Below are 25,000 nucleotides of genomic sequence, written 5' to 3' on the forward strand. Positions count from 1 at the left end.
AGACACACACTATCACAAAAGGTGCCAACACAGCGATGCTTCACTCCTAAGTTTTTTTCCTGCTTAAAGTTAGTCATTGACCTAGTTAGCTTGTCGTTTTCTGAGCCGTCTCCTGTTTTGACACAGCATCCTCTAGTGTTTATCAACGCTCAGGCTGCCTATCACGCCCGCTCACAATGGGAATACACACACACACACACACTCCGACACATATGCACACCCACTCGCACACACACACACACACACACACACACACACATGCACACACACAGACGCAGAAACAGAGACAGATTCACACAGACACAAGCACACGCACTACCGCACACACACACACACACACACACACACACACCACACACACACACACACACACACACACACACACACACACACACACACACACACAGACAGATTCACACACACACAAACACGCACACAACCACACACAAAAACACACCAAAAAGATGAATCACACGTTGTTATCAAGTATTGTTATTGCGTGTTGTGTGAGCTTTACAAATGACAGGAGATATATAGTAACCCAAAAGAATGACCTTGATGGTTTTTTTCGCAGATGTTTTTTTACGTGATATGCATACACAGGTGTGTCTTCTCTCAGCCCCCGGTGTCTGCTTGTTTTTTTTGTTTTGGTTTAATGCACGTGCGTGTCTTTGTTTAATGTATGTGTGCGAAGCGCCGTCTACACATTTATCCGTGTACTTCTGATATACGATTGGGCCCACGCCGTAACTCAGGTCCAGGCAGGGCTGCCGGGCTCAGGCCGTGTGACGACAGGAGGGGTGAAAGGTCAAAGAGCCAAGTTAACTCCATCAATCCCCCTCGGACAGTTACAAACGAGGCCTCAACTCCCACTCGCAGCCGTGCCCCCCTCTTCCCAGCACATGTGTGTGTGTTAAGCTTTGTGTACGTGCGTGTGCCTGGGTCGATGTGTGTGTGTGTGTGTGTGTGTGTGTGTGTGTGTGTGTGTGTGTGTGTGTGTGGTGTGTGTGTGTGTGTGTGTGTGTGTGTGTGTGTGTGTGTGTGTGTGTCGGCATCAATGTGTGTGTGTGTGTGTGTGTGTGTACATGTGGTGTGTTTGTGTGTCGATGTGTGTGTTTGTACGAGAGTCAGGGGGCTCGGCGAGATGGAGAGACAGATAAAATGAAGGGCAAACGAAGGAGAAGAGAGGTGGCTGCCGCGTGAAAGGAGAGGGACTCAGAGAACGAGAGGGGCGAGAGAGCAGATGGGAAAGAGTCAGAGAGGGAGAGAGGGAGAGAGAGAGAGAGAGGAGCGAGAGAGAGAGAGCAAGAGAGGGAGAGAGCAAGAGAGGGAGAGAGAGAGAGCGAGAGAGGTAGCAGAAATAGGAAGAAAACAGCTTATAAATGTTTCCTGGAGCCCAAAACCGACAAGGGAATACAAAAAGTTCCGTCCATGACACCAACACAATCAGACACACACGTACACACACACACACACACACACACACCTACGCGCACACACACACACACACACACACACGCACCCACGTATGAATGTGGTGTGTTTGCCGGCTTGAAGTGGGTAATTAGAGCGGGTCACCAAGGAAACAGACAAACACAAACAGTGATCAGACCACGTCTACAATGGAGGGGAGCGTAAACAGCCATTTCTATCTGCATGGCGTCATCCCCCCGCCGCTAACCACCGGCAGGCAGGCCGGTCGTGAGGCCCGGGGCCTTGGCCGCCGGAGCTCCCGTCTGTTTCCCACAGACCTCTGACTCCCGGTAACCTTTGGTTGAGCCCCCTGTCACCGTTTCGTTTGCGCTTTGTGTTGCGGTGCGTTGCTAACATTGACACACGTGTACACGTATTATTGTCCAGTGTGTATAGTTGTGTTGATGGTTTTGGTTTTGTTTTGTTGTTCTTCAGTTCTTTTCCTTTTTCCCCGGGGATGTACATTATATGTTGCACAAGGATTTGTGTATTTATTATAGTTATTTTACTTCTTTACTCTAACCTAAACTTTATATCATTGATTCATGGATGATCATACAGTCTTCGCCGTCCTATACGTCTTGCTGATGTTGTTTACGTTTGTTTACGGGTTATCAGATCCAGCGGAGGGAGGTCAAGCTGGCTGCCCTGGTGAAGGAGCTGGAGGAGAGGAAGAAGCTGGGATCTGACTGTCAGAAAGAAGTAGGATCAGCCTCTCTCTCTCTTTCTTACTATCTTCTCCTCTCTCTCTCTCTTGCTCTATCTCTCTTTCTCTCTCTCTCTCTTGCTCTATCTCTCTCTCTTGTTCTATCTCTGTCTCTCTCTGTCTCTCTCCCCAACTCCCCTCTCTCTCTCTCTCTCTCTCTCTCTCTCTCTCTCTCCTCTTCTCTCTCTCTCGTCTCTCTCTCCTCTCTCTCTCCTCTCTCTCTCTCTCTCTCTCTGTCTCTCTCTCTCTCTCTCTCTCCTCTTTCTCTCTCTCAAAAAAGTTTCTGCTTTGCCTCTAGTATCTACAGTAGTATTAAGTAGTGTTTTTCTGTTTGTGTAGTATACTTTTCTTACAAAATGCATACATGTTTGTATCTCTCTCCTTCTCTATCGCTCTCGATTATCTCCTTCTTTTTCCTCTTCGCTTCTTTCCAACCATTTATCCCACAATCTGGAGGCATAATACTTATTTATATCTACCCATCTGCAACCCCAATGTCTCCTCCCCTGTTTACCCGCTGATGTCATCCCCCATATCCGGTGACTTGGTGAACGAGTGCGGTGACCCTATTTATTATCAAACGTCTATTCCTCTTTCTCCCGTTCCCCGGCCTATCATTTGTTATTGTTTACTTTCAAGTTGCCGTGCACACAGAGCTCCTCGGAGCGGCTGCAGCGGGAGGCGGCCCGGCTCCGAGCCAAGATGGAGGAGCGCGGCCGGGTCTGCGCGGGCCTCGCTCGGGACAAAGAGCGATTAGAGAGGGACCTGGCCCGCGGCCACGAGGACCGCCGCGCCGCCCACCTAGAGGTCCGTCTGCTTCTGTCTCGCGGCGGCGCTGTATGAGTCTGTATATGCATGGGTTCCACTCTGGTCGTAGAGGTCGTCTGTGTGTGTGTGTGTGTGTGTGTGTGTGTGTGGTGTGTGTGTGTGTGTGTGTGTGTGTGTGTGTGTGTGTGTGTGTGTGTGTGTGTGTGTGTGTGTGTGTGTGTGTGTGTGTGGCGGTCGGTGCGGTTTGCGTTGTCTGCTTTCGTTTGCGAGTGGATGTTTTGTACAGTGAAACAGGATTAAAGTTTCTCATGATCCAGTTTTGTTTATTTGATACACAGACTTGTCAATGCACTTTTGTCTGTCTATTTTCCTCTCAATCTACTATCAATAAACATCTTCTTTACATAATTGAATCGTGTATCCAAATGTATGATGGTACAATATTACACTTTTTAATTTTTTTGTGCTCTGTCTGTGTTTGTGCGTGTGTGTGTGTGTGTGTGTGTGTGTGTGTGTGTGTGTGTGTGTGTGTGTGTGTGTGTGTGTGTGTGTGTGTGTGTGTGTGTGTTGTGTGTGTGTGTGTGTGTGTGTGCGTGTGTGTGTGTGTGTTTGTGTCCAACATGTGAAGGTGAGGAGCAGAGAACAGCTGATCATCCAGCTGAGAGCAGAGATGAAGGCCACTCAGCAGACTCACCACAGGACCCTGGAAGAGGTGCGTCCGATGATGGCTCTCTCATTAACGCGGGGTCCATCATGACACAGTACAGACTGGTGGGCTAGAGATGTCCTCTACCTGTGTACAACCCCAAAACACACACATACCTGCCCCCAAGGGAGGGACCCGCAGGCTAAGGCCACGGTGATCCAGCAGGGTGGGATCCTCACACAAAGGTGTTTTTTGTTGCAAAGGAACAAGGAAACGGTTGCTCATTCATGTTCGAGGCCAATGGCGTTCGTTAGACTAGACGTTTTGGGGGGGGATCACAAAGCGAGAATGAATACAACTGTTGTTCCCTCTCTTAAGTCGTGCTTTGACGTGTGCATTTGTACTTTTGGTGACGGCATTGCAGGTAGCAGTGCACTCCTTTCTTTTGTCTCCTCTGCGTCTGACACATTTTTGTTCATTCTGGGCCATAACTCTGTTGCTAGATGTCCGCCCTGCAGAGGGAAGTCAGCCGTCTGACCGAGGACATGGGAGGGCGGCAGGAGGAGACGTGTCTGCTGAGAGGGAAGGTCAGGGAGCAGGAAGAGATTGCAGAACAGAAGGAGAAGGAACGAGTTCAGCTCCACCTCCAGCTGTGTGGCAGCCAGCAAACAGGTATATAGACAGAGACTGTCTGTCTGTCTGTCTGTCTGTCTGTCTACTTATCTATCTATCCGTCTATCTGTATATCTCTTGATCGCTATATGTTTGTCTAATGTGCACATTTCATCTCATGTCTATCTGTATTTTTCCCCTTCGCTGTTCCATGGTTCTATTCTCTTTCTATCGTCTTGTCTTTGGATTGTTCTGTCCGTCTGTCCGTCCACCCACCTCCCTATGTGCACATCCCCCTCCCTCCCCCTCTAGGTACGGTCCCAGGCGGAGTCCGTCCGCCAGTTGACCTCTGACCTAGAAGCGGTCAAAGCGGCCCACGCGGCGGACGCCGACCACTGGGGCCGGAGACGAGGCCAGCTGCACAGCCGGTCCGAGCAGGTCAGCGCCCAGCTCGCCCAATCAGAGGCCAGGCTCAGAGAGAGCGAGGCCGAGGTCACCAGTCTCAAGGAGAGCTTGGTCCGGGCCAAGGCGGGTCGGAGGGAAGCCGCAGACAAGGTCAGTGTCTCTCTGCCTTTTGTCTCTGTCTCTGTCTGTGTCTCTCTCTCTCTCTCTCTCTCTCTCTCTCTCTCTCTCTCTCTCTCTCTCTCTCTCTCATCTCTCTCTCTCTCTCTCTCCCTCTCTCCCTCTCTCTCTCTCTCTCTCTCTCTCTCTCTCTCTCTCTCTCTCTCTCTCTCTCTCTCTCTCTCCCCTCCCTCCCTCCCCTCTCTGTCCTATGTCTGGCTCTCTCTCTCTCTGCCTCTCTCTCTCTCTCCATCTGCCTCTCTCCCCCTGTCAGTCCTTCTGATCGGTGCGGGCAGGTTTGGAAATATACATTTTTACCGCAGCCAAACTCAAACCTCAACGCTCTCGGTCCACTCACATACCACTCACACACTTTAATGATCCAGTCGACTCACATAATGCTCCCATAACCGTGTCAGGGTTCCCCAAACAAGCCAACTTACCCAAGCTGTTGGTCAAACCGCATGCCTCCCGCAGCCCAAACAACCAAAAAAACAAGATAAGACAACACACTTGAAGAGGCCGACATATAATCGAAGAAGAATCAAATCATCAGCAGACGATGGGATCCGTTTGAAGAGCCATGCCAGTCGCAAATGTCCGATATAAACGGTGGCGCTCGCATTAGGACCGCCTGGTCATGTGGGGTCAACACTGTGTTTGTGTTTGTGTGTGTGTGTGTGTGTGTGTGTGTGTGTGTGTGCCCCCCCCCCCCCACATCATTTTAATGAGGGCTGCTTATTTGCCCTACTGAAGCACATGCTCTTGATTAGGGTCACAAGAAAGCCACAGGTGCTCCCATTAGGCCTTGTCTCATCTGGCAGCCAAAGAGAGAATGCCTAAATCCACCATAATTGCTCGGAACGTAATGCGCTGGATGTATTACCTATTGGTTGGGGTGGGGGGTGAGGGTGGGCTGGGTGGGGTGGGTGGGTGGGGGGGTGTTGTGTATGATTGATTGAGTAAGTGAGTTATTGTATGTACGTGCATGGACCTTTCTGGGGTTTGGTGGCTGTATAGATATACATATGTGGCAACACATAGATATACAGCAATACAGAGAGAGAACATAATATAATATAAATGCATTATGAAACTATTCAATTCAACCAAAAATATATATTTACAAATTAATACCAAGAATTTTAAATAAATTAATATATTCAAAGATATGTATCAAAAGTACTATCTATGTCTGCCTGTATCTATGTCTGTATATCCTTTTAAAATATATTACATTATTTTTCATTCGATTTGCATCTCTACCTGCCCCCTATACATCCTCTTCCTCTCTCTATCTGTCTCTCTCTCTGGCCCCCCCGTTGTCTGGATAATTGTGCCAGTTAGCTCCTGTATTAGCCCGCTATTACTCTGCCATCGAGCCGGCATTAGTCTACATGAACCCAGCTAATCCCCCTGGTTAAACCCAGACCGCAGTGAACCTGCGCTCACCTAACTAGCGGGCCATCATTAGGCTGAACTCCTGAGTTCTGATCCAGATTAGAACGTGGATAACATGGATAAAGCTTGGTTGATTTTTTCTCTCGTATTGGCTTTTTACATGCTCTTTGTCGCTTTGAAGAACGTGCACATTTGTAGGGGGGAGGCTCAGTGCAACACCGGGATTAAACCAGTGGTCCCGTCCTCTTTGTTCTGCTAATCAACATGGCTACTGCACTCGGCGGGCCATGCAGTCTAGCCCACACAGACACTCTGCCCCGCACGCCGCAGACAGTCCTTTATGCTGCCCCTGAATGTATAGGATGTTTCCATGCCCATTATGTTTTTCCTGTTGCTGTGCATCCGTCTCTAGGCCAGTCTGTCCGTCTTCCGGTCCGTGTGTTTTGTTGTTTGTGAAAGTGCTGTTGTAGTATCGATCATGTCTATCATTTGGTACATTTTCCATTATTATTATTTATTCAGTGCTAATTTAGCTGAGTCCCAGCAGGTGCGATTTTGGAATGTGTCTCTGGTAAATGGAAGTGATGCAGATTAGTTTTCTTTTAAATAAAAGCTGAACACAAATCAATGATTAGCACAGTGTACCCTCACTCTAGTTTTGCGGAAGTATCACAGCACTTGTATTTCAAACTATGCATGTTTGTGTTTGGTTTGACCTGCACTCTGTATGCACACTCTCCACTTCAACCATCACCATTCTTCTGCTAAACTACTCGACTAAGCAATACGACTAAGTTTCGAACAATGAGAGGAATCCACCCATAGCCCAAACATCGAAGGGCTCTTTTCACTCTGCATCATTTCATGTCTGTGGAGGAAAGGCAAAGACTAGAGATTCTAATTTTGAACAAAAGTGACGGCTGCAGTTAAAAAGTTACAGGGTGCCGGTTATACCACCACTGACCACACTTCAAGCCGTTGGGACATGAGGCATTCGACAGGGAATCAGGGAATTTTCTTGATTTCTTTGTCTCTTCCTTTCAATCAGACGATGTGGAAATAGCGTCTGCTATGAAAACATCTCAGCCTGTCCCTCGTTGTCTTTCTTAAGGCTTATGAAGGTCTGATGAAGACGAGGGACGCAGAGTTGGAATCTACACACCGTCAGTTGGTAGGGTCTCGTGAGGACCTGAAGGATGCCAAAGCGTGCGCCCCGGAAACACGAGGAGGAGCGTGGCCATATTCAAGCAGAAGTACGCTGTTGCCATAGAGAAGATGCAGCAGTGTTCAGGGCCAGGCGGACTGCATGGAGGAGGAGCTGTGCTATTCACAGCAGCAGGTAGCCACCATGACTGTAGTCTCTTTAGCTCCGCGTTGACTACACATTTCCCACTTTTGACCTTTTGACCTTTCCCATTTTTGGATTCGATTTTTCTCCTATCCAAACCTTCGAGTAGGGAACACAACTCATTGTTGCTTTTTATTTATTATATTCTTATTTTTAAAAATAATTAATTTTAATTACAATTTTCAGTTTGTCTTTTAAAATGCATGATACAATCCCATTGATTAGTCCAAATTACTTATATATAATTTATATAATGTATATATATATATAAATATATATATATATTTTATTTGTATCTATTAATTATACGTTGAACTTTCAGCTAAGAGACTCCCTCTTAGTAACGAGTGCAGCCAAGGCACAGCTTGGCCGAGCTGGATGGGCAGTACCGGGAGATGTTCAGCCAATGGGAGCACTCAAAAGAGGCCCAGGCCCAGCTGACGGACGAGCTGCAAGCCAATCAGAGTCAGCTGAGAGAGAGCCAGGCCAAAGTGTGCCTGAGTGAGGGCCTCGTTGTGGCATTGAACAAACAGGTGGACGATCTGAAACAACCAGGTTTGTGCACTCATCTGCACATGCACACACAACTAACCATCCACATTTCAATGTAGAACCATGTACACACCGTTATGTTTGCCTTCCTCCCTACGTTTATGATTGAGTTGGTTTTGACTACTCGTCATTGTCATTTCGTTAACCATGTGCGTCTGTGCATTTAATCACATGTGGGATTGATCAATATTTCATAGTTTTTCTGTCCTACTTACGATATACACCTGGTGGTTGTGCTTGAACACTGGGGTACACGTTTGTGTATTTGTGTGTGTGTGTGTGTGTGCGTGTGTGTGTGTGCGTGTGCGTGTCTACGCACACGTGTGCACGCACTCAGCCCCGCGTGTCACTTAAATCCTTTCTCCCCATTTGCGCTCTGTTTTATATTTACAACGACGGTAACAAATGAATCATTTTTACAACAGAGAATTTATATTTGGATGAACTTAACTGCCGTCGCCAAGGTCAGACGGGTTGGAATGTCATTTTAATCCAATCAACTTTAATCTGTTGGTTATAAAAGAGTTGGACCGGTGAAGAATGGCTATATCTTGGACCCTTTATTACATCGGCTAATGACTTATGATTGTGAAGCGTCTATGAAGAGGTTAGGAGTGCACCGTGGTAGCTTTCATGTCCTGCTAATTCACTACCTGAGAATCACCAGGCAATCACTAACCTCTTCAATTGCCATTGACAACCGCCGCCACCAGCAAGCTCTCTGGGGAGACAAAATAGGAGTGAAAAAAATTCGAATTCAAAGAGGAAATCAAACGGCAAAGCGATGAGGAGTTCTGGCGAGCGTGGTCAACAAATACGCGTGGGTTTTAGAGCAGCTCTGAATAATACCGTGGTACCGTTGCTTTAAACGCTGCTGTGACCGTCTTGTAAGAATATCCATGGCCTGGGCGATTTAGTTTTAGCATTTGAATGACGGAAAATTTCAAAATGCTCAAATTCGCCTTTTCTGGTTTATTTAATTACATTCTGATGAATGTTCAAATGTCAAGGAAGCCTTGCTTTTTGTTATTACATAATTTTCCAAGTGGTTTTCCAAGGCCACACATTAGGGGCTCCATCTCTGACTTCATGCCTTGTTTATTTAGGGACCCTGACGCCATTCTTCCATTGAAGATAATATAAATTTATTAAATCAGTTCAGAACACAGCAATCATTTAATCCTAGAAAATAAAGTTAAAAAGGAGATGGTGAATAACAAATTACTTGCCCTTATTTTTGTTTTGATTGGTAGGGTAACTTTTGATTTTTCGATTGATTGATTTATGGTGACAATTTTTGAATTACAAGTGTGCATCTTCCCTAACCTTCACTCTATCCGTGTGTGTGTGTGTGTGTGTTTGGTGTGAGAGAAATTGTCCTGTTTTAGTTACACATTATTCTACGTATGCTTCCAGACTACACCAATTATGAAAGCACTTGATATTTTATTATATTATCATCTTATACTTTAATTACACATTTCTCTTGAAGTATTTAATTTGATTGCGTTTTAAGTTACCGATTTTCCTTTCAGTGACGTGATTCCGCCTATGTAAAGCACTCCAAGCGGCCTTGTCTTTGAAGGGTATTTTATAAGCACGCTCACCTTGCCTCGCCTTGACTTGCACTTGATTCCTCTCCCTTTGATATATATTTTTTCTTCTTCCGTAGACGTCGATGTGTGAGCGAGAGCTAATCCTGCACAGGCAGACTCATTCTCACCCAGACCGGAGCACCTCAGCCTTCTGTCTGACAACCAGCAGCTGCAGAAGGTAAAGCCACAGCAATCGCAGGATTCATTTAGATTCAAAGCAGTGTTCCCGTTTTCTGCAAGCTTTTTGCAGCCGGGACTCAAGCGAGGAACTACTGCAAATTCCCAGTGAATGAATTCCGACCCTGACACATCACCCGTATCATTCATGCCATACATGTATGTTGTAGACGGGTGCCATACTTTACTCGCCAAAGTACATTCAGTTGTTGGGCAGAACTAGCTAAACAGTTTCCAAAAACGTGTGTCTGTATTTTCCTTTTCCAATAAATATATTCCAGTACAATTTTCCTGTTTGACTAGTTTTGTTTGTGTAAGTGTGTGTGTGTGCGTGGGTGTGTGCGTGTGTTTGTATTTGAGCCATGTGCCTCTATGTTTCAGCGCTGCTCTGACCAAGTGCAACATCTGGCGGAGGCTGAGAGAGCTATCCTTCAGATAAGGACTAAGCTGGAGACACAGTAATATCAAGAGTTTACACAACTCCTTGGCTATAAATTCCTTTCCACTTCTCCCCCGCGCGCTCTCTTTCTCTAGCGCCACTCTCTCTCTCTCTCTCTTGCTCTGTATTTCTCATGTCTCCCTCTTTACTCTCTCTGGAGCACTGTATCTCTCTTTTTTCCCTGTCCGCACTTTTTTTAATCCTCAACTTTGCCGGTTCTGTGTTCATTCCCAATGGCCTTATATGGATATTGTTTCCCTGGTGATTTATGATTCCATCCACCAAATATCTCTCTCTCTCTCTCTCTCTCTCTCTCTCTCTCCTCTCTCTCTCTCTCTCTCTCTCTCTCTCTCTCTCTCTCTCTCTCTCTCTCTCTCTCTCTCCTCTCTCTCTCTCTCTCTCTCTCTCTCTCTCTCTCTCTCTCTCTCTCTCTCTCTCTCTCTCTCTCTCTCTCTCTCTCTCTCTCTCTCTCTCTCTTTCCCCCCCCCCCCCCCTGGTATACTAATCAGTCAGATTACAAAATCAGATGACAAAAACATGACATAGCGTCCGATTTGTTGACGTGCGGGACCGTATTGATGTACATTTTAATACTCCAACCATATGGAACGTTCAAAATGCCATTGTGTGTTTATCCACAAGTCGGATCGCGTTGCTAAAACAAATTGTAAATATTTTTTTATTGTCATATCAAATCGTTTGTCATTTTAATGGGAACGTTAAAGCAGCGAGCATATCACACCCTAACCACTACGCGCATAGTGCAGACAATGGTTTTCCAAAGACAGTGGTTTTAAGATATTGATAGATTAATGTAATTTGTGGGAGAAGGATTATCTTAAAACAAAGACAAGCTAAACTCCAATCTTTTCTCCCAGGTCGAAGGAGAAAGCCGAGGTGGAGCGAGGTCTGGTCGAGGCCCACCACAACCACCTGACCACTTGCAGACAGCAGGAACAGGAAGTGACCAAGCTTGAAAAGGAAGTGACACGCTTGAAGCTGGAGCTCACTGACAGCCAGAGAAACAGGGCCCACCAGGAGCAGGTGTGGCCGAAATGATTCCTTTCCTGTCTTTCCTAATGAATGCAAAACATCATACATGGATTTAGAAAATGATTTACCTATATCAACAGTCCACATTTCTAACACTATTAGTAACAACTAGTAAAAATTCCAACACATTTATTATACTATGATATTTCTTTTGTTATCTCTTAGCATTGTTTTGTAGTAATCGTATAGTACAACTCTTTACTTTACAATGCTATACTATACTTTACTATACTATGCTATACTATAATACTATGATCACCTGATCAGCATTTTGAGTGAGTCAGTCAACGCCCATAATGTGACCTGAATGACCAAACGACCAGCGCAAATTGAACCTGCACACTATAATCTACTGTGGGCTGTAGTGGGTGCATTCTAGTGGAGCATGTTTTAGACGAATGAAGACACCAGCCGTTTGTCACCTTGCCACAGCACACCCACAGACCCCTGGAACGACGCGTGTGTACGTGTGTGTGTGTGTGTGTGTGTGTGCGTGTGTGTGTGTGTTCATGTGTGTGTTGTGTGTGTGTGATGTGTGGCATGATTGCCTGGCAGAAACAAATTGCCTCACCTTTAATGAAGGCGGCAAGCGCTTGCCAAGGCGGGTGCAATTGACTCCAATTAAGAGCTCAATGGAACACTAAATATTCAAATTAGTCAAAGTGGTGATGGCGGCCTGGCAGTGTGCCACACAGCGCGCAGTCACAGACACATCACTCATGGGCGTGTGTGAGATAAAGCGTCTGTGTGTGTGTGTGTGTGTGTGTGTGTGTGTGTCTGTGTGTGTGTGTAGGGGGGGGGGGGCAGTGTGTGGGGTTGGGGGGTACATTCTTTCCACATTACTTCCTGTGCCCTCTGGCACATACAAGTGCTACATACAAGTGTCAAACGCTGAGGATCACACACACACATTGCGCGCACACTTACGGTGCCACACACACGCACGCACACACACACACACACGTGCGCACACACACACACCAGCCCCCTTCTCCTCCCCTCTTTCCGCCTGCCGTCTGGTCTGGTCTGCCACATCATCTCCCATGTGGCACGGTTCGTAATGAGCGTGTGTGTCATGTCAGGACACCGAATCTACATCTACATTCAAAGGGGGGAGGGCGTTGTGTACATAATAATATACGTGCGTACTTAGACCCCGGCACTCGGCGTATAAAGGCGTAATTAACACCAGCTTCTCAACACTATACATGGGATTATGATCTCCCCCCCCCCCCCCCCCCCCCCCCCCCCCCCCCACCCCCCCCCCCCAACCCACACGCATACACATACACACACACAAACACGCAGACAAGCGCACCACACACACAACACACACACACACACACACTGTTTATTTAGTTGTATAAGCACTATGCAGGTGGATTCAGTCATTTACGTCACACACACACCACACACACACACACACACACACACACACCGAGGCATTTCTGACATGCATCCCTTTTTATTGTGGACCTGCGGAGCACCAGATGTTGGAGGAGCTCCAGCGGGTGTCGGCGGAGCCGCTGAGGGCGGCCCGGCAGGAGGCAGAGCGGCTGGGCCTGGAGGCCGAGGCGGGCCGGGCGGAGGTCCAGAGGCTCCAGGAGGCCCTGCAGAGGGGGGAGGGCGCAGCCCAGGAGAGCCAGGGACTGAGGGCCCGCGCCAGGCAGCTGACCAAGGAGCTGGAGGAGCTGCGAGGCCAGCACCGACAGACAGGTGCGAGACAGCTGCCTGCCCCCCCAACGGTGACACAGATCCATCGATCCATCGATAGATTGATCAATCCGTTGGTCGATCGACCCCTTTGATCGACACAACAAGTCATTAAAATCTGCAAATTAAACAAGTCGATTGTTTCTAAATTCAATCAATTAGTGAATCGAACAATCAATCGATCAATAAGTTGTGTCACCAAACTCATCCTTCAAATCAGTGAATAAAACAGGTCGATAGTTTCCCAAATTTCTCAAGTCAATCAATTGGTCGATTGATAAATCAATCATCAATCAGGTGTGCCAACAAACAAATCAATATAGATCAATACATCAAAGAGATCAATAGTTAGTTCAATCAATCTATGTGTCACTCGCACTTCCGATGAATAAAGCTTTTATTATTTTATTCAACCAAACTCTATCTCTACAGATGGCCGTTACTGCATACTACTGTATATATAGACATACCAACAGTGTGTGTGTGAGCAGTTATTTCTTCTGCCATCTGATGATGTTCGAGTGTGGGTCGTAAAGGAGTTGAAGTGCTCCATTACTCACTTGTTATGTACCATTCACCGCTACTCATTACCAAGCGCCATCCGCTACATATGCGTACGACTGCGGGAGCGGGCTCGCAAATAGCTTCACCGTACTGGCTCAGCACTGAAATATACAGTTGGTAAAAAATAAAAAAACCAAAAAATACATATGAAGAAATAAACAAGCTGGAACTTCGAAAAAAGCAATGACCTAGCTTAAAGCAGCAACACGTGTAAATGTCTTCAAGAGTTCTGCCTCAATCCCCGACGCCATGTCTTTGGGTTCGGGGGTTCAAAACCACCGGGACGGCGCTAAGACAAAGAGTGTCCCCACAGCGGGCCTCTCAAGTGACAAAGTGACCACGAGATACGTTCTGGATGCTCTTCAAATAGAGGACCACTTGTCCCTTGTGATATGTGTGTTTTTTATTGTTTTTGCCCCCCCCCCCCCCCCCGCAAACACACACACACACGAGTTCTTCTCATCTGTGAGCTATTAAAAGAATCCTCTGTGAACTTTTAGCCGCAGTGTCCCCTCCGTTAGTGGCCATGCTAGCCGTGAACGTACAGTAAGCCCTGCCTTTTGTCCCCGCAATCACGCGCCCGTTGCTGGTTGTGATCAACGGTTAGCTCCAATTGGCCAGCCAGAGTACGGCGGTAACAGCGATACACTCACTGGGTTCGCTGTATGTCTACACAGCGGCGTACACCCAGACATGCGCGCAAAAAGAGCTTTGATTTAATGGTTTGGCGTCTGAGCTCTGTAGTAATGATGTAGCGTGCACGCGCCTGTGTGTGTGTGTGTGTGTATCATAGACTTATAATAGTGTGCGTGTGTGTCTGTGTTTTGCAGGCAGGAATTCACGTGAGTTTGTGTTTGTGTGAGTGTATGTGTATGTATCATAGACTTGTGTGTGTGTGTTCGTTCGTGTTTTCAAGCAGGCATATACCTGTCCAGGCGAATGTTTGTGTGTGCGTGTGTGTGTATGTATGTTTCCAGGCAGGCATATACTGTATATGTGCATGTGTATGTGTGTGTGTGTGTGTGTGTGTGTGTGTGGGTATGCGTGTTTCCAGGCAGGAATATATTGTGTGTGTAATGTGTATGTGTTAGTGTTCTTTATGGTGCGTGTGTGTTCCTGTGTGTGTGTCTGTGTGTGTGCGTCTGCGGCAGCAACAGCGGACGATGGCCAGGTCTCTCTGGGTACCAGAAATGTCTCATTAAGAATTAACGTACACATCCGCGGTCACTCCGAGGGTGGCCCTCACCGACACCCGTGCGCAACCTTTTCTTCTGCTCCCGCTGCCTTAATTAGCGCACACACTCTCCAAGGTACAGCCGCACACTCTCGCGCACACACACACACACAATCACCTATTGTCCGCAGAGAGATGAATCTGAGGTCTCGCCAAGGCAGACAGTGGCTGACTTGCTCGCTGAACATTGCTCATTAACAAGATAGAGACAGCGCGGTGTAGCCTGGCCTTTGTCTGTGATTAAAACACACACGCGAATGCACCCACACACGACACACACACACACCGAGGCACCGCGCGCACACGGACACCACACACACACACCACACACACACACACACACACACACACACACACACACACACACACACACACCCCACACACACACACACACCACACACAAAGCTGCGGAATACACTACCCCGACGCTTCACACAAATCCTGCCATTATTCCACTCTTACCTCCTGCAAATACAGCCCGAGCCGTCCAGGGTTGCCATTGTAGCGCAAGACGAAATATTATAATGGATGGGTTATTACGACAAAAGGGAACATTGTTTACCTGGATACAACTGGGTTTGAATGGACAAGGTCAGGAGTCAGCCCGAGGAATCGTCGCGAGGAACAAAAGAGGCCGGTTTATAAGCACAAAGAGCGAGCGTTGCTGCGTAAAAAAGAAAGAAATAACACTGTGACGGGATAAGATCATTTTATTTTCCTTTTCTTTTTTCTTTTACTTCTTTCTGCCATTTGAAATACAACGGAATGCTGGATGTGTAATGATTGCAGTGACTAGGTACCCAAGACACAGAAAAAAGCACATGCGGTGGTAAACATTCACAGCAAAAACAACAAGCAGATTTCGCTTGAAGGATCGCCGGCGAAATACTGGATCCCACACAGGTCGGGCAGAATGCTGACCCACCACTAAAACCTAGCACCTGTGAGCACACACACACACACACACACACACACAGACACACAGACACACAGACACGCGCAGACAAACACATAAATACACACACAAACACAGACCAACAAACACACACACAGACAAACACATAAATACACATACACACACACACCCCCCCATACATACCCATACATATACAGAAAGACACACACACACACATATACATATACACACTCACATACATAGCACAAACCACACACACACACACACACACCCACCCATACATCCCATACATATACAGAAAGACACACACACACACATATACATATACACACTCACATACATAGCACAAACACGCGCACACAACACACACCACACACACACACACACACAAAACTGCAGTGCAGAAAAAGGGTTCAAACTGAGGTAATGACCAGGTGAGGGCCAGGTGAGGTGCCAGATGTGTGCAGCTGAAACACAATGCCTCTTTAGGGAGCACACAGGGTCCCAGCAGTGGACAAGGGACTGGGCTAGAAACACTAGCAGCAGCAGTGCAATGTTGATACTTGTGGACACACCACCATGATGGCGAGCACACCATTATACACACCAAGTAAAGGTAGATAACAAAAGTATTCATGTTTTATTTTTATTTTAGAAATGCGGTGAGCATAGATATCTACTATATGGAAAACACACAAAACGATTAGGGATATTAAGCATAGGTTGATGGACAAAAAAAGCTATCTTGGAACCTAGACTATTGATGATAGTTTAGCAAGCTGGAAGCTTTTGAAGCAGCTTGTATCGAATCTGCTGTGTCCAGATTTAAATGTTTTTCCCAATGCTAGTTTTGGACCATGTAATGTAAACAACCCACCTTCCAATTCTGATAGAAAACAAAAGATACACAGTTCAGGCAAGGTAAATGCACAATGTTGCATCACTGAGGTATGAAATTGATTATCATCAATTACCTTTATTAGATTATTTATTCCAATGACAGATATAAAACAAGTCTTATGTCCTGACAACCAGGATTATGTCAACCAGACCGTGTCTCTTGTGATTATTCTGTAAAAGGCAGCCTACCCTCTTTATTTATTTTCTCATCTACCAACGAACCGAACAAAAGTATAAAATCGTCGACATCTGAAGATGAGAAAGAAGAAACAAGGGTTCCTTTGAATAAAGAGAAAGCAATCAGAGGAAGGATAAAGTACACCTATTTCAAATTACATGGTTTCACATTTCGCTATGTAACTTCGATTTTGACTATCATACTTTTCCGAGCATATCTGCATTTTGTAATCATGACAAAGGTGGATGGGAGTGCAAGGAAGGCACTACTTATGCTTAGCAGAATCTCCCCCCGGAGGAAATATGTATGATAGACGGAATGATCATACAGATAAATTCAGCTGACCACAGTTATAGGAATCCCTCCGTCACTTCTTCTTTGGACAACAATTGAAGCGCCTATTTGCAGATCTCTGGACGGATGACAGATGTGAATAGGTTCGAAACATTGTCGCTTCACGTCTTTTCTTTATGTCCACATTAAGAAAGTCATTCGAGGTGTGTGTTAGGCAGTATAAGTGTGTCGATCCGTAAACCTATTGATCCAAAATGATCAGAAATCATCACTCCATGGAGTGTGCATCTTTGTGCACCTGTGCAGACGTGTTACGTATCTGTGTGCGTTGAGCTGCTAATGAAGCCAACAGAAACAAATAATCAATCTCTCTCACTCTCATTTTCATTCTCTCTCTCTTTCTCTCTCTCTCTCTCTCTCTCTCTCTCAGAGAGACACATACACACACACACAGACACACACACCGGACTGAGGGGTAGGCACGCTCATGGCCTCTCTCCTCCAATTCACCTCTATTACTAGCTATAATCCCATTTCACACTCTATCGATCCCCAAAACTGTTGTTCAACCGGACCGGCAACAAACAGCGCTCGACGGCGTGTCCGCTCCCGCTCGCGTCCACGCCGCCGCGAGCCCCCATTGTTCTTTATCACACAAAGAGAACCCCCCCCCCCCCCCCCCCACCACCCCACCACCCACCTCACCCAACCATCTACCCACCCGCCCCATCACCCCCCCCCCCCCCCCCCCCCCCCCACTTCACCAGCCCGACCGAAATATGAATTATAAATGTATGGCTAATGAAAAAGACGAAGAAGAGAGAGAGAGAGAGAGGGATAGAGAGTGAGGGGAGTGGGGAGGGGAGGAAGGGTAGAGAGAGAGAGAGAGAGAGAGGGATTGGAGAGATAGAGAGATAGAGAGAGAGAGAGGAGAGGGGGTTGGCAGAAACATCAGAGAAAATGACTCCTTTACAAGAGTCTATTGATCAGTTTCTATCAAAGGGGGATGTCTGACATGAGATTACCTGGCAGTTTGAGCATTAGCTGCCGTGTGTTTAGCCCGGGGCCCTTGTACCTCTGCCAGAGGATTGTAAATAAACGCGAGAGCGCACACAGAGAGCGAGAGGGGAGTCTGTTGGGGTCGGTGTATGCGTGTGTTGTGTGTGTGTGTGTGTGTGCGTGTGTATGTGGTGTTTGTGTGTGTGTGTGTGTGTGTGTGCGTGTATTTTGGAGGGCGCTTGTGTGTTTGTGTGAGGTGAGGTTCTTCAGAGCGAGCAAGCGAGAAGGACAAGCCTTGGTATTTTGTGTTTCTCGTGCGGAGGTGTATTTGTGTTGTGGTGCCCCCGCCTCCCTCCCCCCTCCTCCCCATCCCCATCCCTCTCTCCAAGCCCCCGGACCCAGGCGCAGTAGGTTGCGTCAAACTTCCCGCCGTAACTTTGCGTCCGTGGGGGCCCGCCCGGCATTGCGCCCCTAACTCCCCCCCCACCCCCCCCCCCCCCCCCCACACACACCTGCAAAGCTTTGGATATGAGCCTCGGGGGCCGGCGAGGATACGACGGCGCCCTGAGGTTTCGGCTTCATAAGAAACCTCGCCCGGTAAGCCCGGCTCTGATTGGCCCGTGCTCCCGTGGTCTCCGGCCGCTCCGGAGCACGACCCGGGTCACGCAGCCTTCCTTTTATTTACTATTTAGTCGTCTGCCCGCCCGCTTGCATCCGGGGCCGGCGCACAAGCGGGTGAATTAGCGATTTGGTCGGCGTGCGCTCGCCGAAGGTGGGCCCCCGGGAGCGTCCGCCATCATCTCGACGGCGGGGGAGAGCGGAGGAGACGGGGGTCCGACGTGGGCATGACTGATGTCTTATTAAGCCCGTCCCCAGGGGGGGTGGGGGGGTTGGGAGGAGAGTCCGCTGAGCTCTTCTTTCCAGCGTATATACCTTTAACCATTTATGCTCTCCCTTATTCATGTGAAGCCGGTTTAAAGGGGTCACAGAGGTGAGAGAGAGAGAGAGGGAGAGAGAGAGAGAGAGAAAGGAGAGAGAGAGAGAGAGAGAAAGGAGAGAGAGAGAGAGAGAGAGAGAGAGGAGAGAGAGAGAGAGAGAGAGAGAGAGAGAGAGCAGAAGTGAACTAATAAAAGAGCAGGTTTTAAAGAGGCAAAAGATTTGGGAGATAGTTTGAAGTAGACCCCAAATATGAAATTAGACAGGGGCCTCTACATAGCCCAAAGGGAACTGGAAAGAGGGAGAGAGAGAGATAGAGACAGATGCCGGTTTTACATTATGTTAAACTGCCAAGTCATAACGCATGTTAGAACTTTGCCCGTGAAGCTATTTTAAAGGAGCAGAGACAAAAAGAGACGGGGGATGAAAAGACAGAGAGGAGAGACTTCCAGATTAGTAATGTAATGAAGACACTGGCATGCCGTGATCCACATGAGCTCCATCATGTGTGGAGAAAAACAGCCAGGGATCCCCATTGAATGGGGCGATAGCATTGGAGGCTACATCTGACTGAAGTGGGTTTTATTTATTTAGGTCTTTTGAGGCTTTTGGGCTAGCTGCTAGCTATTTGCCCTTGCTTGTGTTTTCTACCTGCTCTGTCTCCACCATCAGGGTTTTACCCCTATTGGTTAGGCTGAGAGTTAGGTTATTGTTGTTGTTGTTGTTGCACTAGCATTGTTCTTTAACCTTGCAATTTTTTTTTAACTTTCTTTAACCTTGCAAAAATATCTAAAAAGAATCCCATTTTCACCCTTTATCCTCCAAGGTTTTTCGACTGAAACCCTGGCGAACCAAACGGTCTCCTGTTTAGCTGTTCGAGCTTGCCGTGCCAAGCTTGAGTAGCGTACAGTACTTTTATCAGGTAGTATCTAATGTAGCAAAGGATACTACTCATTCAGGTTTGGTCTCTAAATAGGCAAGCCACTTTAAATTTGCTGCTCACAAAGCAATTCAGCATTAGCTGTACAGACAAGACATAGCAGAGATATTAGAACATATCAGAATTCTGCTAGTAGTGATTTGGCTAATGTCATCCTTATGCATTCAGCCCTCCTGTTGCCATTTGCGAGCATTAGTTGCTATGTGGATACTCGCAGGCATTTTGACCGTGACATTTAATGAATGCAGGAGCAATAACAAGGGCTGTCAATGGACTTAAATTAATGTTTTTTACGTGTTTTGTACTTGATTTAATTTTGTATGGACACATTAGACACATACTTTTGTGGATTTGTATTGACTTGACATTTAGAATAAAAAGATAAAAAAGCCACAGCCTACTGAATTTATAGTAAATGATGTCGTATTTAACCAAATATCCAACATCTCCTCTATTGCTTTTACTCATCATATGTATCATACATTTTAGGTAGAAATGGTCTGTTTTTTTATTATATTGTGATAATCAATGTGATGAATTTCGCAGATTCGTTCAAAGTATTTTTACTTAAAAAGAGGGGAATTCAGAATTACTTATAATATATATAAATATATATATATATGTATGAACCAAAATGCAATAATGAATACAAATGAGCCATCCATATGTCCTCCACGGTGCCTATAGAGTGACCCCGTTGCCCTGGTTACCCTGGGCATCCTGTCTCAGACGCTCTGAGAGAGAAGAGACTCCAGTTGATAACATCTGTTCCTCCTGCGGCCCTGGAGATATTCACATGGAGAGAACCCCCGCTGTATCCTAGACTACTCTACCCCATTTATGTGTGTGCGTGCGTGTGTCGGCGTTTGTGTTTGTGTTCGTGCATGTGTGTTTTTGTGTGCTTTCACTGACAGGTGCGTGTTTGTTTGTGTGTGTGTGTGTGTGTTTGTGTTATCAAGGAATAGTTTGTGTGTGTGTGTGTGTGTGTGTGTGTGTGTGGTGTGTGTGTTGTGTGTGTGTGTGTGTGTGTGTGTGTGTGTGTGTGTGTGTGTGTGTGTGTGTGTGTGTGTGTGTGTGTGTGTGTGTGTGTTGTGTGTGTGTGTGTGTGTGTGTCAATCACATGTATTTTAGTGTCTGTGTGTTCACTTACAGGTGTGTATTTGTTTGTGTGTGTGTGGTGTGGTGTTCACTCACAGGTGGGTGTTTGTTTGTGTCAGTGTATGTGTGTCTATTTACGCATAGGTGTTTGGTGTTTGTTTGTGTGTGTGTGTGTGTGTGTGTGTGTGTGTGTGTGTGTGTGTGTGTGTGTGTGTACGTTAGGGTGTGTGTATGTGTTGGGCTGAACTGTAGTTAATTGCTCTCCCTGTGGCTTTTTCTTGGTAGTCAGTGTCATGGAGGTCATCCCGGACTAATGCCTTGAATGTGAATTTGATCCCTGGCTGAAGTTTTCACAATCCCCTGTTTTTATTGATTATTTAGATTCATATAAAAAAATGAAAAATTCAAAACTTTATCCTTGAGGTTGATTAACAAAAAAAATGCAGCAGACACGATGGAATAGAATGAAGAGTAAAATAATCATAAAAATCACTGTGTTTGTGCATCGTTAAATATTTAGCAATTCCAGTTGCCTCTTCAATTTTCCTTGGGCTTTAGTTTAACCAGTTTGAATGCTGCAAAGCCATACATTAATCATGGGTTTATTAAGTGTAGGCTTTTCCATACCCATTTTTCCTTCCTCTGTGGTATTTGCTTCAGCATTTCGTTTCAGCAGCTTTTTTTGCAAATGCCGGTCTATGGCTATTTTAGCAATATACCAAACATTTCTAGCTCTCTAAGAAGATACACAGGAGAACACATTCACACAAGACACACACACACACACACACACACACCACACACACACACACACACACACACACACACACACACACACACTTCTACATATTCAACACCCTCACCCACCTTCTCAATATTCACTAGCCTTGGCCACCGATGGTTGACAGTTTATGTTATATTCAGTGAATACTGAATATACGGAAAAGTGTTTTTTTTTTTTTTCTTTTCCGTTTTTTTGCTTTTTTTCCCCCTCTTCTCAACAGCAATGAAAAAGCATTGACTCACAAAACAGCGTGAGGAACAAAGAACGCCAGAGAGCGACCAAAGTGTGACATTCGACCAGAACAGAGACGCCGAAACCCGCACACCCTAGAGCCCGGTAGAGGGGTTTTATGCATCCGCTTGACGTGATAAACCAGAGAGTGTGGGACAATGACTGGGGGGGGGGGGGGGGGGGGGGCAAAGATACTGCATGTGGACAGAGTGGTGGTGATGGCGTCTGGGGGGGGGGGGGGGGGTGGGGGTGTGTGTATGTGGGGGGGGGGGGGGGGGTGGGGGGGGGGGGGGGGGGGGGGGGGGGGGGGGGGGGGGGGGAGGGAGTCTGGTTGGGGGGAGCGGATAGCATGATTGAAGGGGCCGTAGGGAGGATGTTGCTACCGGCAACAGGCCTGCTCCAGGTAAAGAGTGCCATCTATTGACGGAGCCTGGGAGCGCTTCTCCCATTTCTCTCCCTTGAAACTAAGTAAAAAAATAAGGAGTGCCACCCTATGTCTTAAGTTCTGGTGGTGTTTGTGTGTGTGTGCATGTGCGTGTATGAGTGTGTTTGTGTGTGTTTGTGTGTGCGTGTGTGTGGTGTGTGTGTGTGTGTGTGTGTGTGTGTGTGTGCATGTTTTGTGTGAACCGTCTGGCCCTGTAAAAGATTTTTGAGTTTACCTTGAAGGTGATTCATATTTCTGTTCTCATATCATGCATTTATTTGTACGGCTTGTAGCTCGGCATCGCAGCTCCGTAACACTTTGTGTTGTAATGTGTTTTGTTGGCATGTATTTTATTTTTATTTCATAATTTTTGCCTTGGTCAGTGTATTATACTTACTCAAGTGCTGACGTTTTTTAGTAATTAAATTCAAAAATGGTATGTAATAGATGTATATATTTATATACATGTATGTAAATCTAGGTCTCCCCTATTTCTTTTTTATTTTTCTATGTTTTTGGTTCTCTTACTAATATACTATCTCTGTCTTTCTATTTCGCCCTCTCTCTCTCTCTCTCTCCTCTCTCTCTCTCTCTCTCTCTCTCTCTCTCTCTCTCTCTCTCTATCTCTCTCGCCCGTCTCTCTCTCTGCCTCGTTCAGTTGAGGAGTTGTCTGTCCGTGCCGAGGAGGAGGCGCGGAGAACGGGGCGCCGCCGGAGCGAGGGAAGATGGAGGAGGAGAGGAGAAGGTAACGGGGACACAGAGGAGCGGAGTGTACCCCCAAAGGAAGTAACGGGGAGGAAAGGAAGGAGAGGAAGGGAGGAAGCTGTGTCCTTTCTTTCATCCCTTTCCCATGCGGTCGTTCCCCCCCGTGCCGGGTAATGAAAACCATGGAGGTTTCCCCCGCGCGGGGCAGAGCGGAGGGCTCTTTAACCCCACATGTGTGGAGCAGGGGAGGCCCGGAGTCTCTGCTGGGTGCTATGTTTAAATCAAATCAAACTTTATCGATAATGCACCTTTCACGCAGCACTTTAAAGGTAGTCCACGACGCAGGGCGATTACTTCCCTCCGTCGGCCGTACACAGAAATATATCCGTTTTCATGTTGCGTGGTTTATGCAATATCCCGATGGAGAGAATCACTCTGTGCATGTATGCTATGCTAACACTTTTTCAATAAGCAATTAAGCATTAATTAGCATTAAGCAAATAACAGCTAACTCATTTTCTAGTAATCATGTACTAATAGTGTTCATATTAATCAAGGTAATGGTCTTCATGTTAACTGAAGTATTAATATACATTATTTAACCCTAACCCTTATGCAAATGTTTGTAAATATTCTTTAACTAATTAACTATGTTAATCGATAATTAATTCATGTGCCATCGTTGAAAAGTGTGTATACCTGGTATCAAGTTAGGTATCAACTTATGCAGTTGTCCATACATGTAAATGCAGATGTAGTATATAATCAAACAATGCATGTATCTTTTGTGTAATATCAACACCTCTTGATTCACCTCTTGAAGTGGCGGAAATGAAGTCCAAAAAGGTCACCACGTTGCCAAAGACCCTATGGTTGACCCCTAGAACGCCCCTAGAACACCATAGCGATGATATCAGTGTCCATCTATCCCCAAGGAACGTGTGTGTGTGTGTGTGTGTGTGTGTGTGTGCGTGCACGCCACATAGCTGTGGTTGTGGTTTTGGTTTCGACATGACCCGACTGTAGCGGGCCCCGGTCACTGGGAGTCTCTCCGTAAAAAGTTGAGCCATGGAATATTCTCATCGTCGACCGACAATTTAAAACTCGGCCCAGAGATTTTATGGGCCGCACTTTACATTATTACTCTTTATTACGTTTAAGCCCCTTTTTAGAAAGAAGAATTCCGTTGTTACAGGGGGCGCCTCACCAAACTCTGCGTAACCGTATCTTTCTCATTTGCAACGTATTATCCTGTTTACTGCAAACAAAGTAGTATCTAACAAGTTTGGAAAGATCAAAGTCCTTTCTTTTTTTTCTCGCGGTATTTTCTTCAGGTTTTTTTTTTTTACAGCAGTGTACAGTACTAATGGCTTCCAGCTGTGGAGTGGGAAGCTATGTCCTCTCTCTGCGGGACGCCTCTCCCTTCACTCTGCTCTCCGGCTCCCTCTCTCTCTCTCTCTCCTCTCTCTCTCTCCTCTCTCTCCTCCCTCTTTTTTCCCTTTCCCCGTCACTCCCTCTGTTCGTCTCACCACGTGTTTTCTTCTCCCCCCCCTAATTTTCGTTCACTGCGGTCTAAAACTTTCAGAACAGCTTTTTTTCGGTGGGGGTAATTTTTTTGTAATGTATGTTCTTTGGTTTGAACTCATTCCACTAACTGTATTGACCTCTTATAGCTTCTCATTTCGCTCGTGAATCCAGGGGGTGAATGTGGGCTGTGGACGAATACCCTGCAGGCCCATATGGCCCGAGAGCA

The 25,000-nt window shown here is 46.5% G+C and overlaps 2 protein-coding genes across 3 annotated transcripts in view; both read left to right on the forward strand.

The window, feature by feature from the left end:
• Positions 1–8,061, forward strand: part of LOC115537489 (trichohyalin-like) — a 65,248-nt gene extending 57,187 nt beyond the window's left edge. The window contains exons 9-15 of one of the 2 annotated variants that reach the window (XM_030349456.1): positions 2,092–2,175; positions 2,819–2,986; positions 3,576–3,659; positions 4,097–4,265; positions 4,518–4,760; positions 7,279–7,506; positions 7,838–8,061. In XM_030349456.1, coding sequence (XP_030205316.1) covers positions 2,092–2,175; positions 2,819–2,986; positions 3,576–3,659; positions 4,097–4,265; positions 4,518–4,558 — 546 coding nt within the window. In that variant the 3' untranslated portion in view covers positions 4,559–4,760; positions 7,279–7,506; positions 7,838–8,061. The remainder of the gene's footprint in view (positions 1–2,091; positions 2,176–2,818; positions 2,987–3,575; positions 3,660–4,096; positions 4,266–4,517; positions 4,761–7,278; positions 7,507–7,837) is intronic. The other variant, XM_030349457.1, reaches the window with a different exon arrangement.
• LOC115537666 (eukaryotic translation initiation factor 3 subunit A-like) overlaps positions 7,474–25,000 on the forward strand; it is a 29,671-nt gene continuing 12,144 nt past the window's right edge. Inside the window, exons 1-7 of the mRNA XM_030349712.1 lie at positions 7,474–7,506; positions 7,869–8,006; positions 9,775–9,840; positions 10,221–10,297; positions 11,157–11,322; positions 12,822–13,047; positions 23,201–23,287. Coding sequence (XP_030205572.1) covers positions 7,474–7,506; positions 7,869–8,006; positions 9,775–9,840; positions 10,221–10,297; positions 11,157–11,322; positions 12,822–13,047; positions 23,201–23,287 — 793 coding nt within the window. The remainder of the gene's footprint in view (positions 7,507–7,868; positions 8,007–9,774; positions 9,841–10,220; positions 10,298–11,156; positions 11,323–12,821; positions 13,048–23,200; positions 23,288–25,000) is intronic.

This window comes from Gadus morhua, chromosome 23 (genome assembly GCF_902167405.1).
Source record: "Gadus morhua chromosome 23, gadMor3.0, whole genome shotgun sequence".
Lineage (NCBI taxonomy): Eukaryota > Metazoa > Chordata > Actinopteri > Gadiformes > Gadidae > Gadus > Gadus morhua.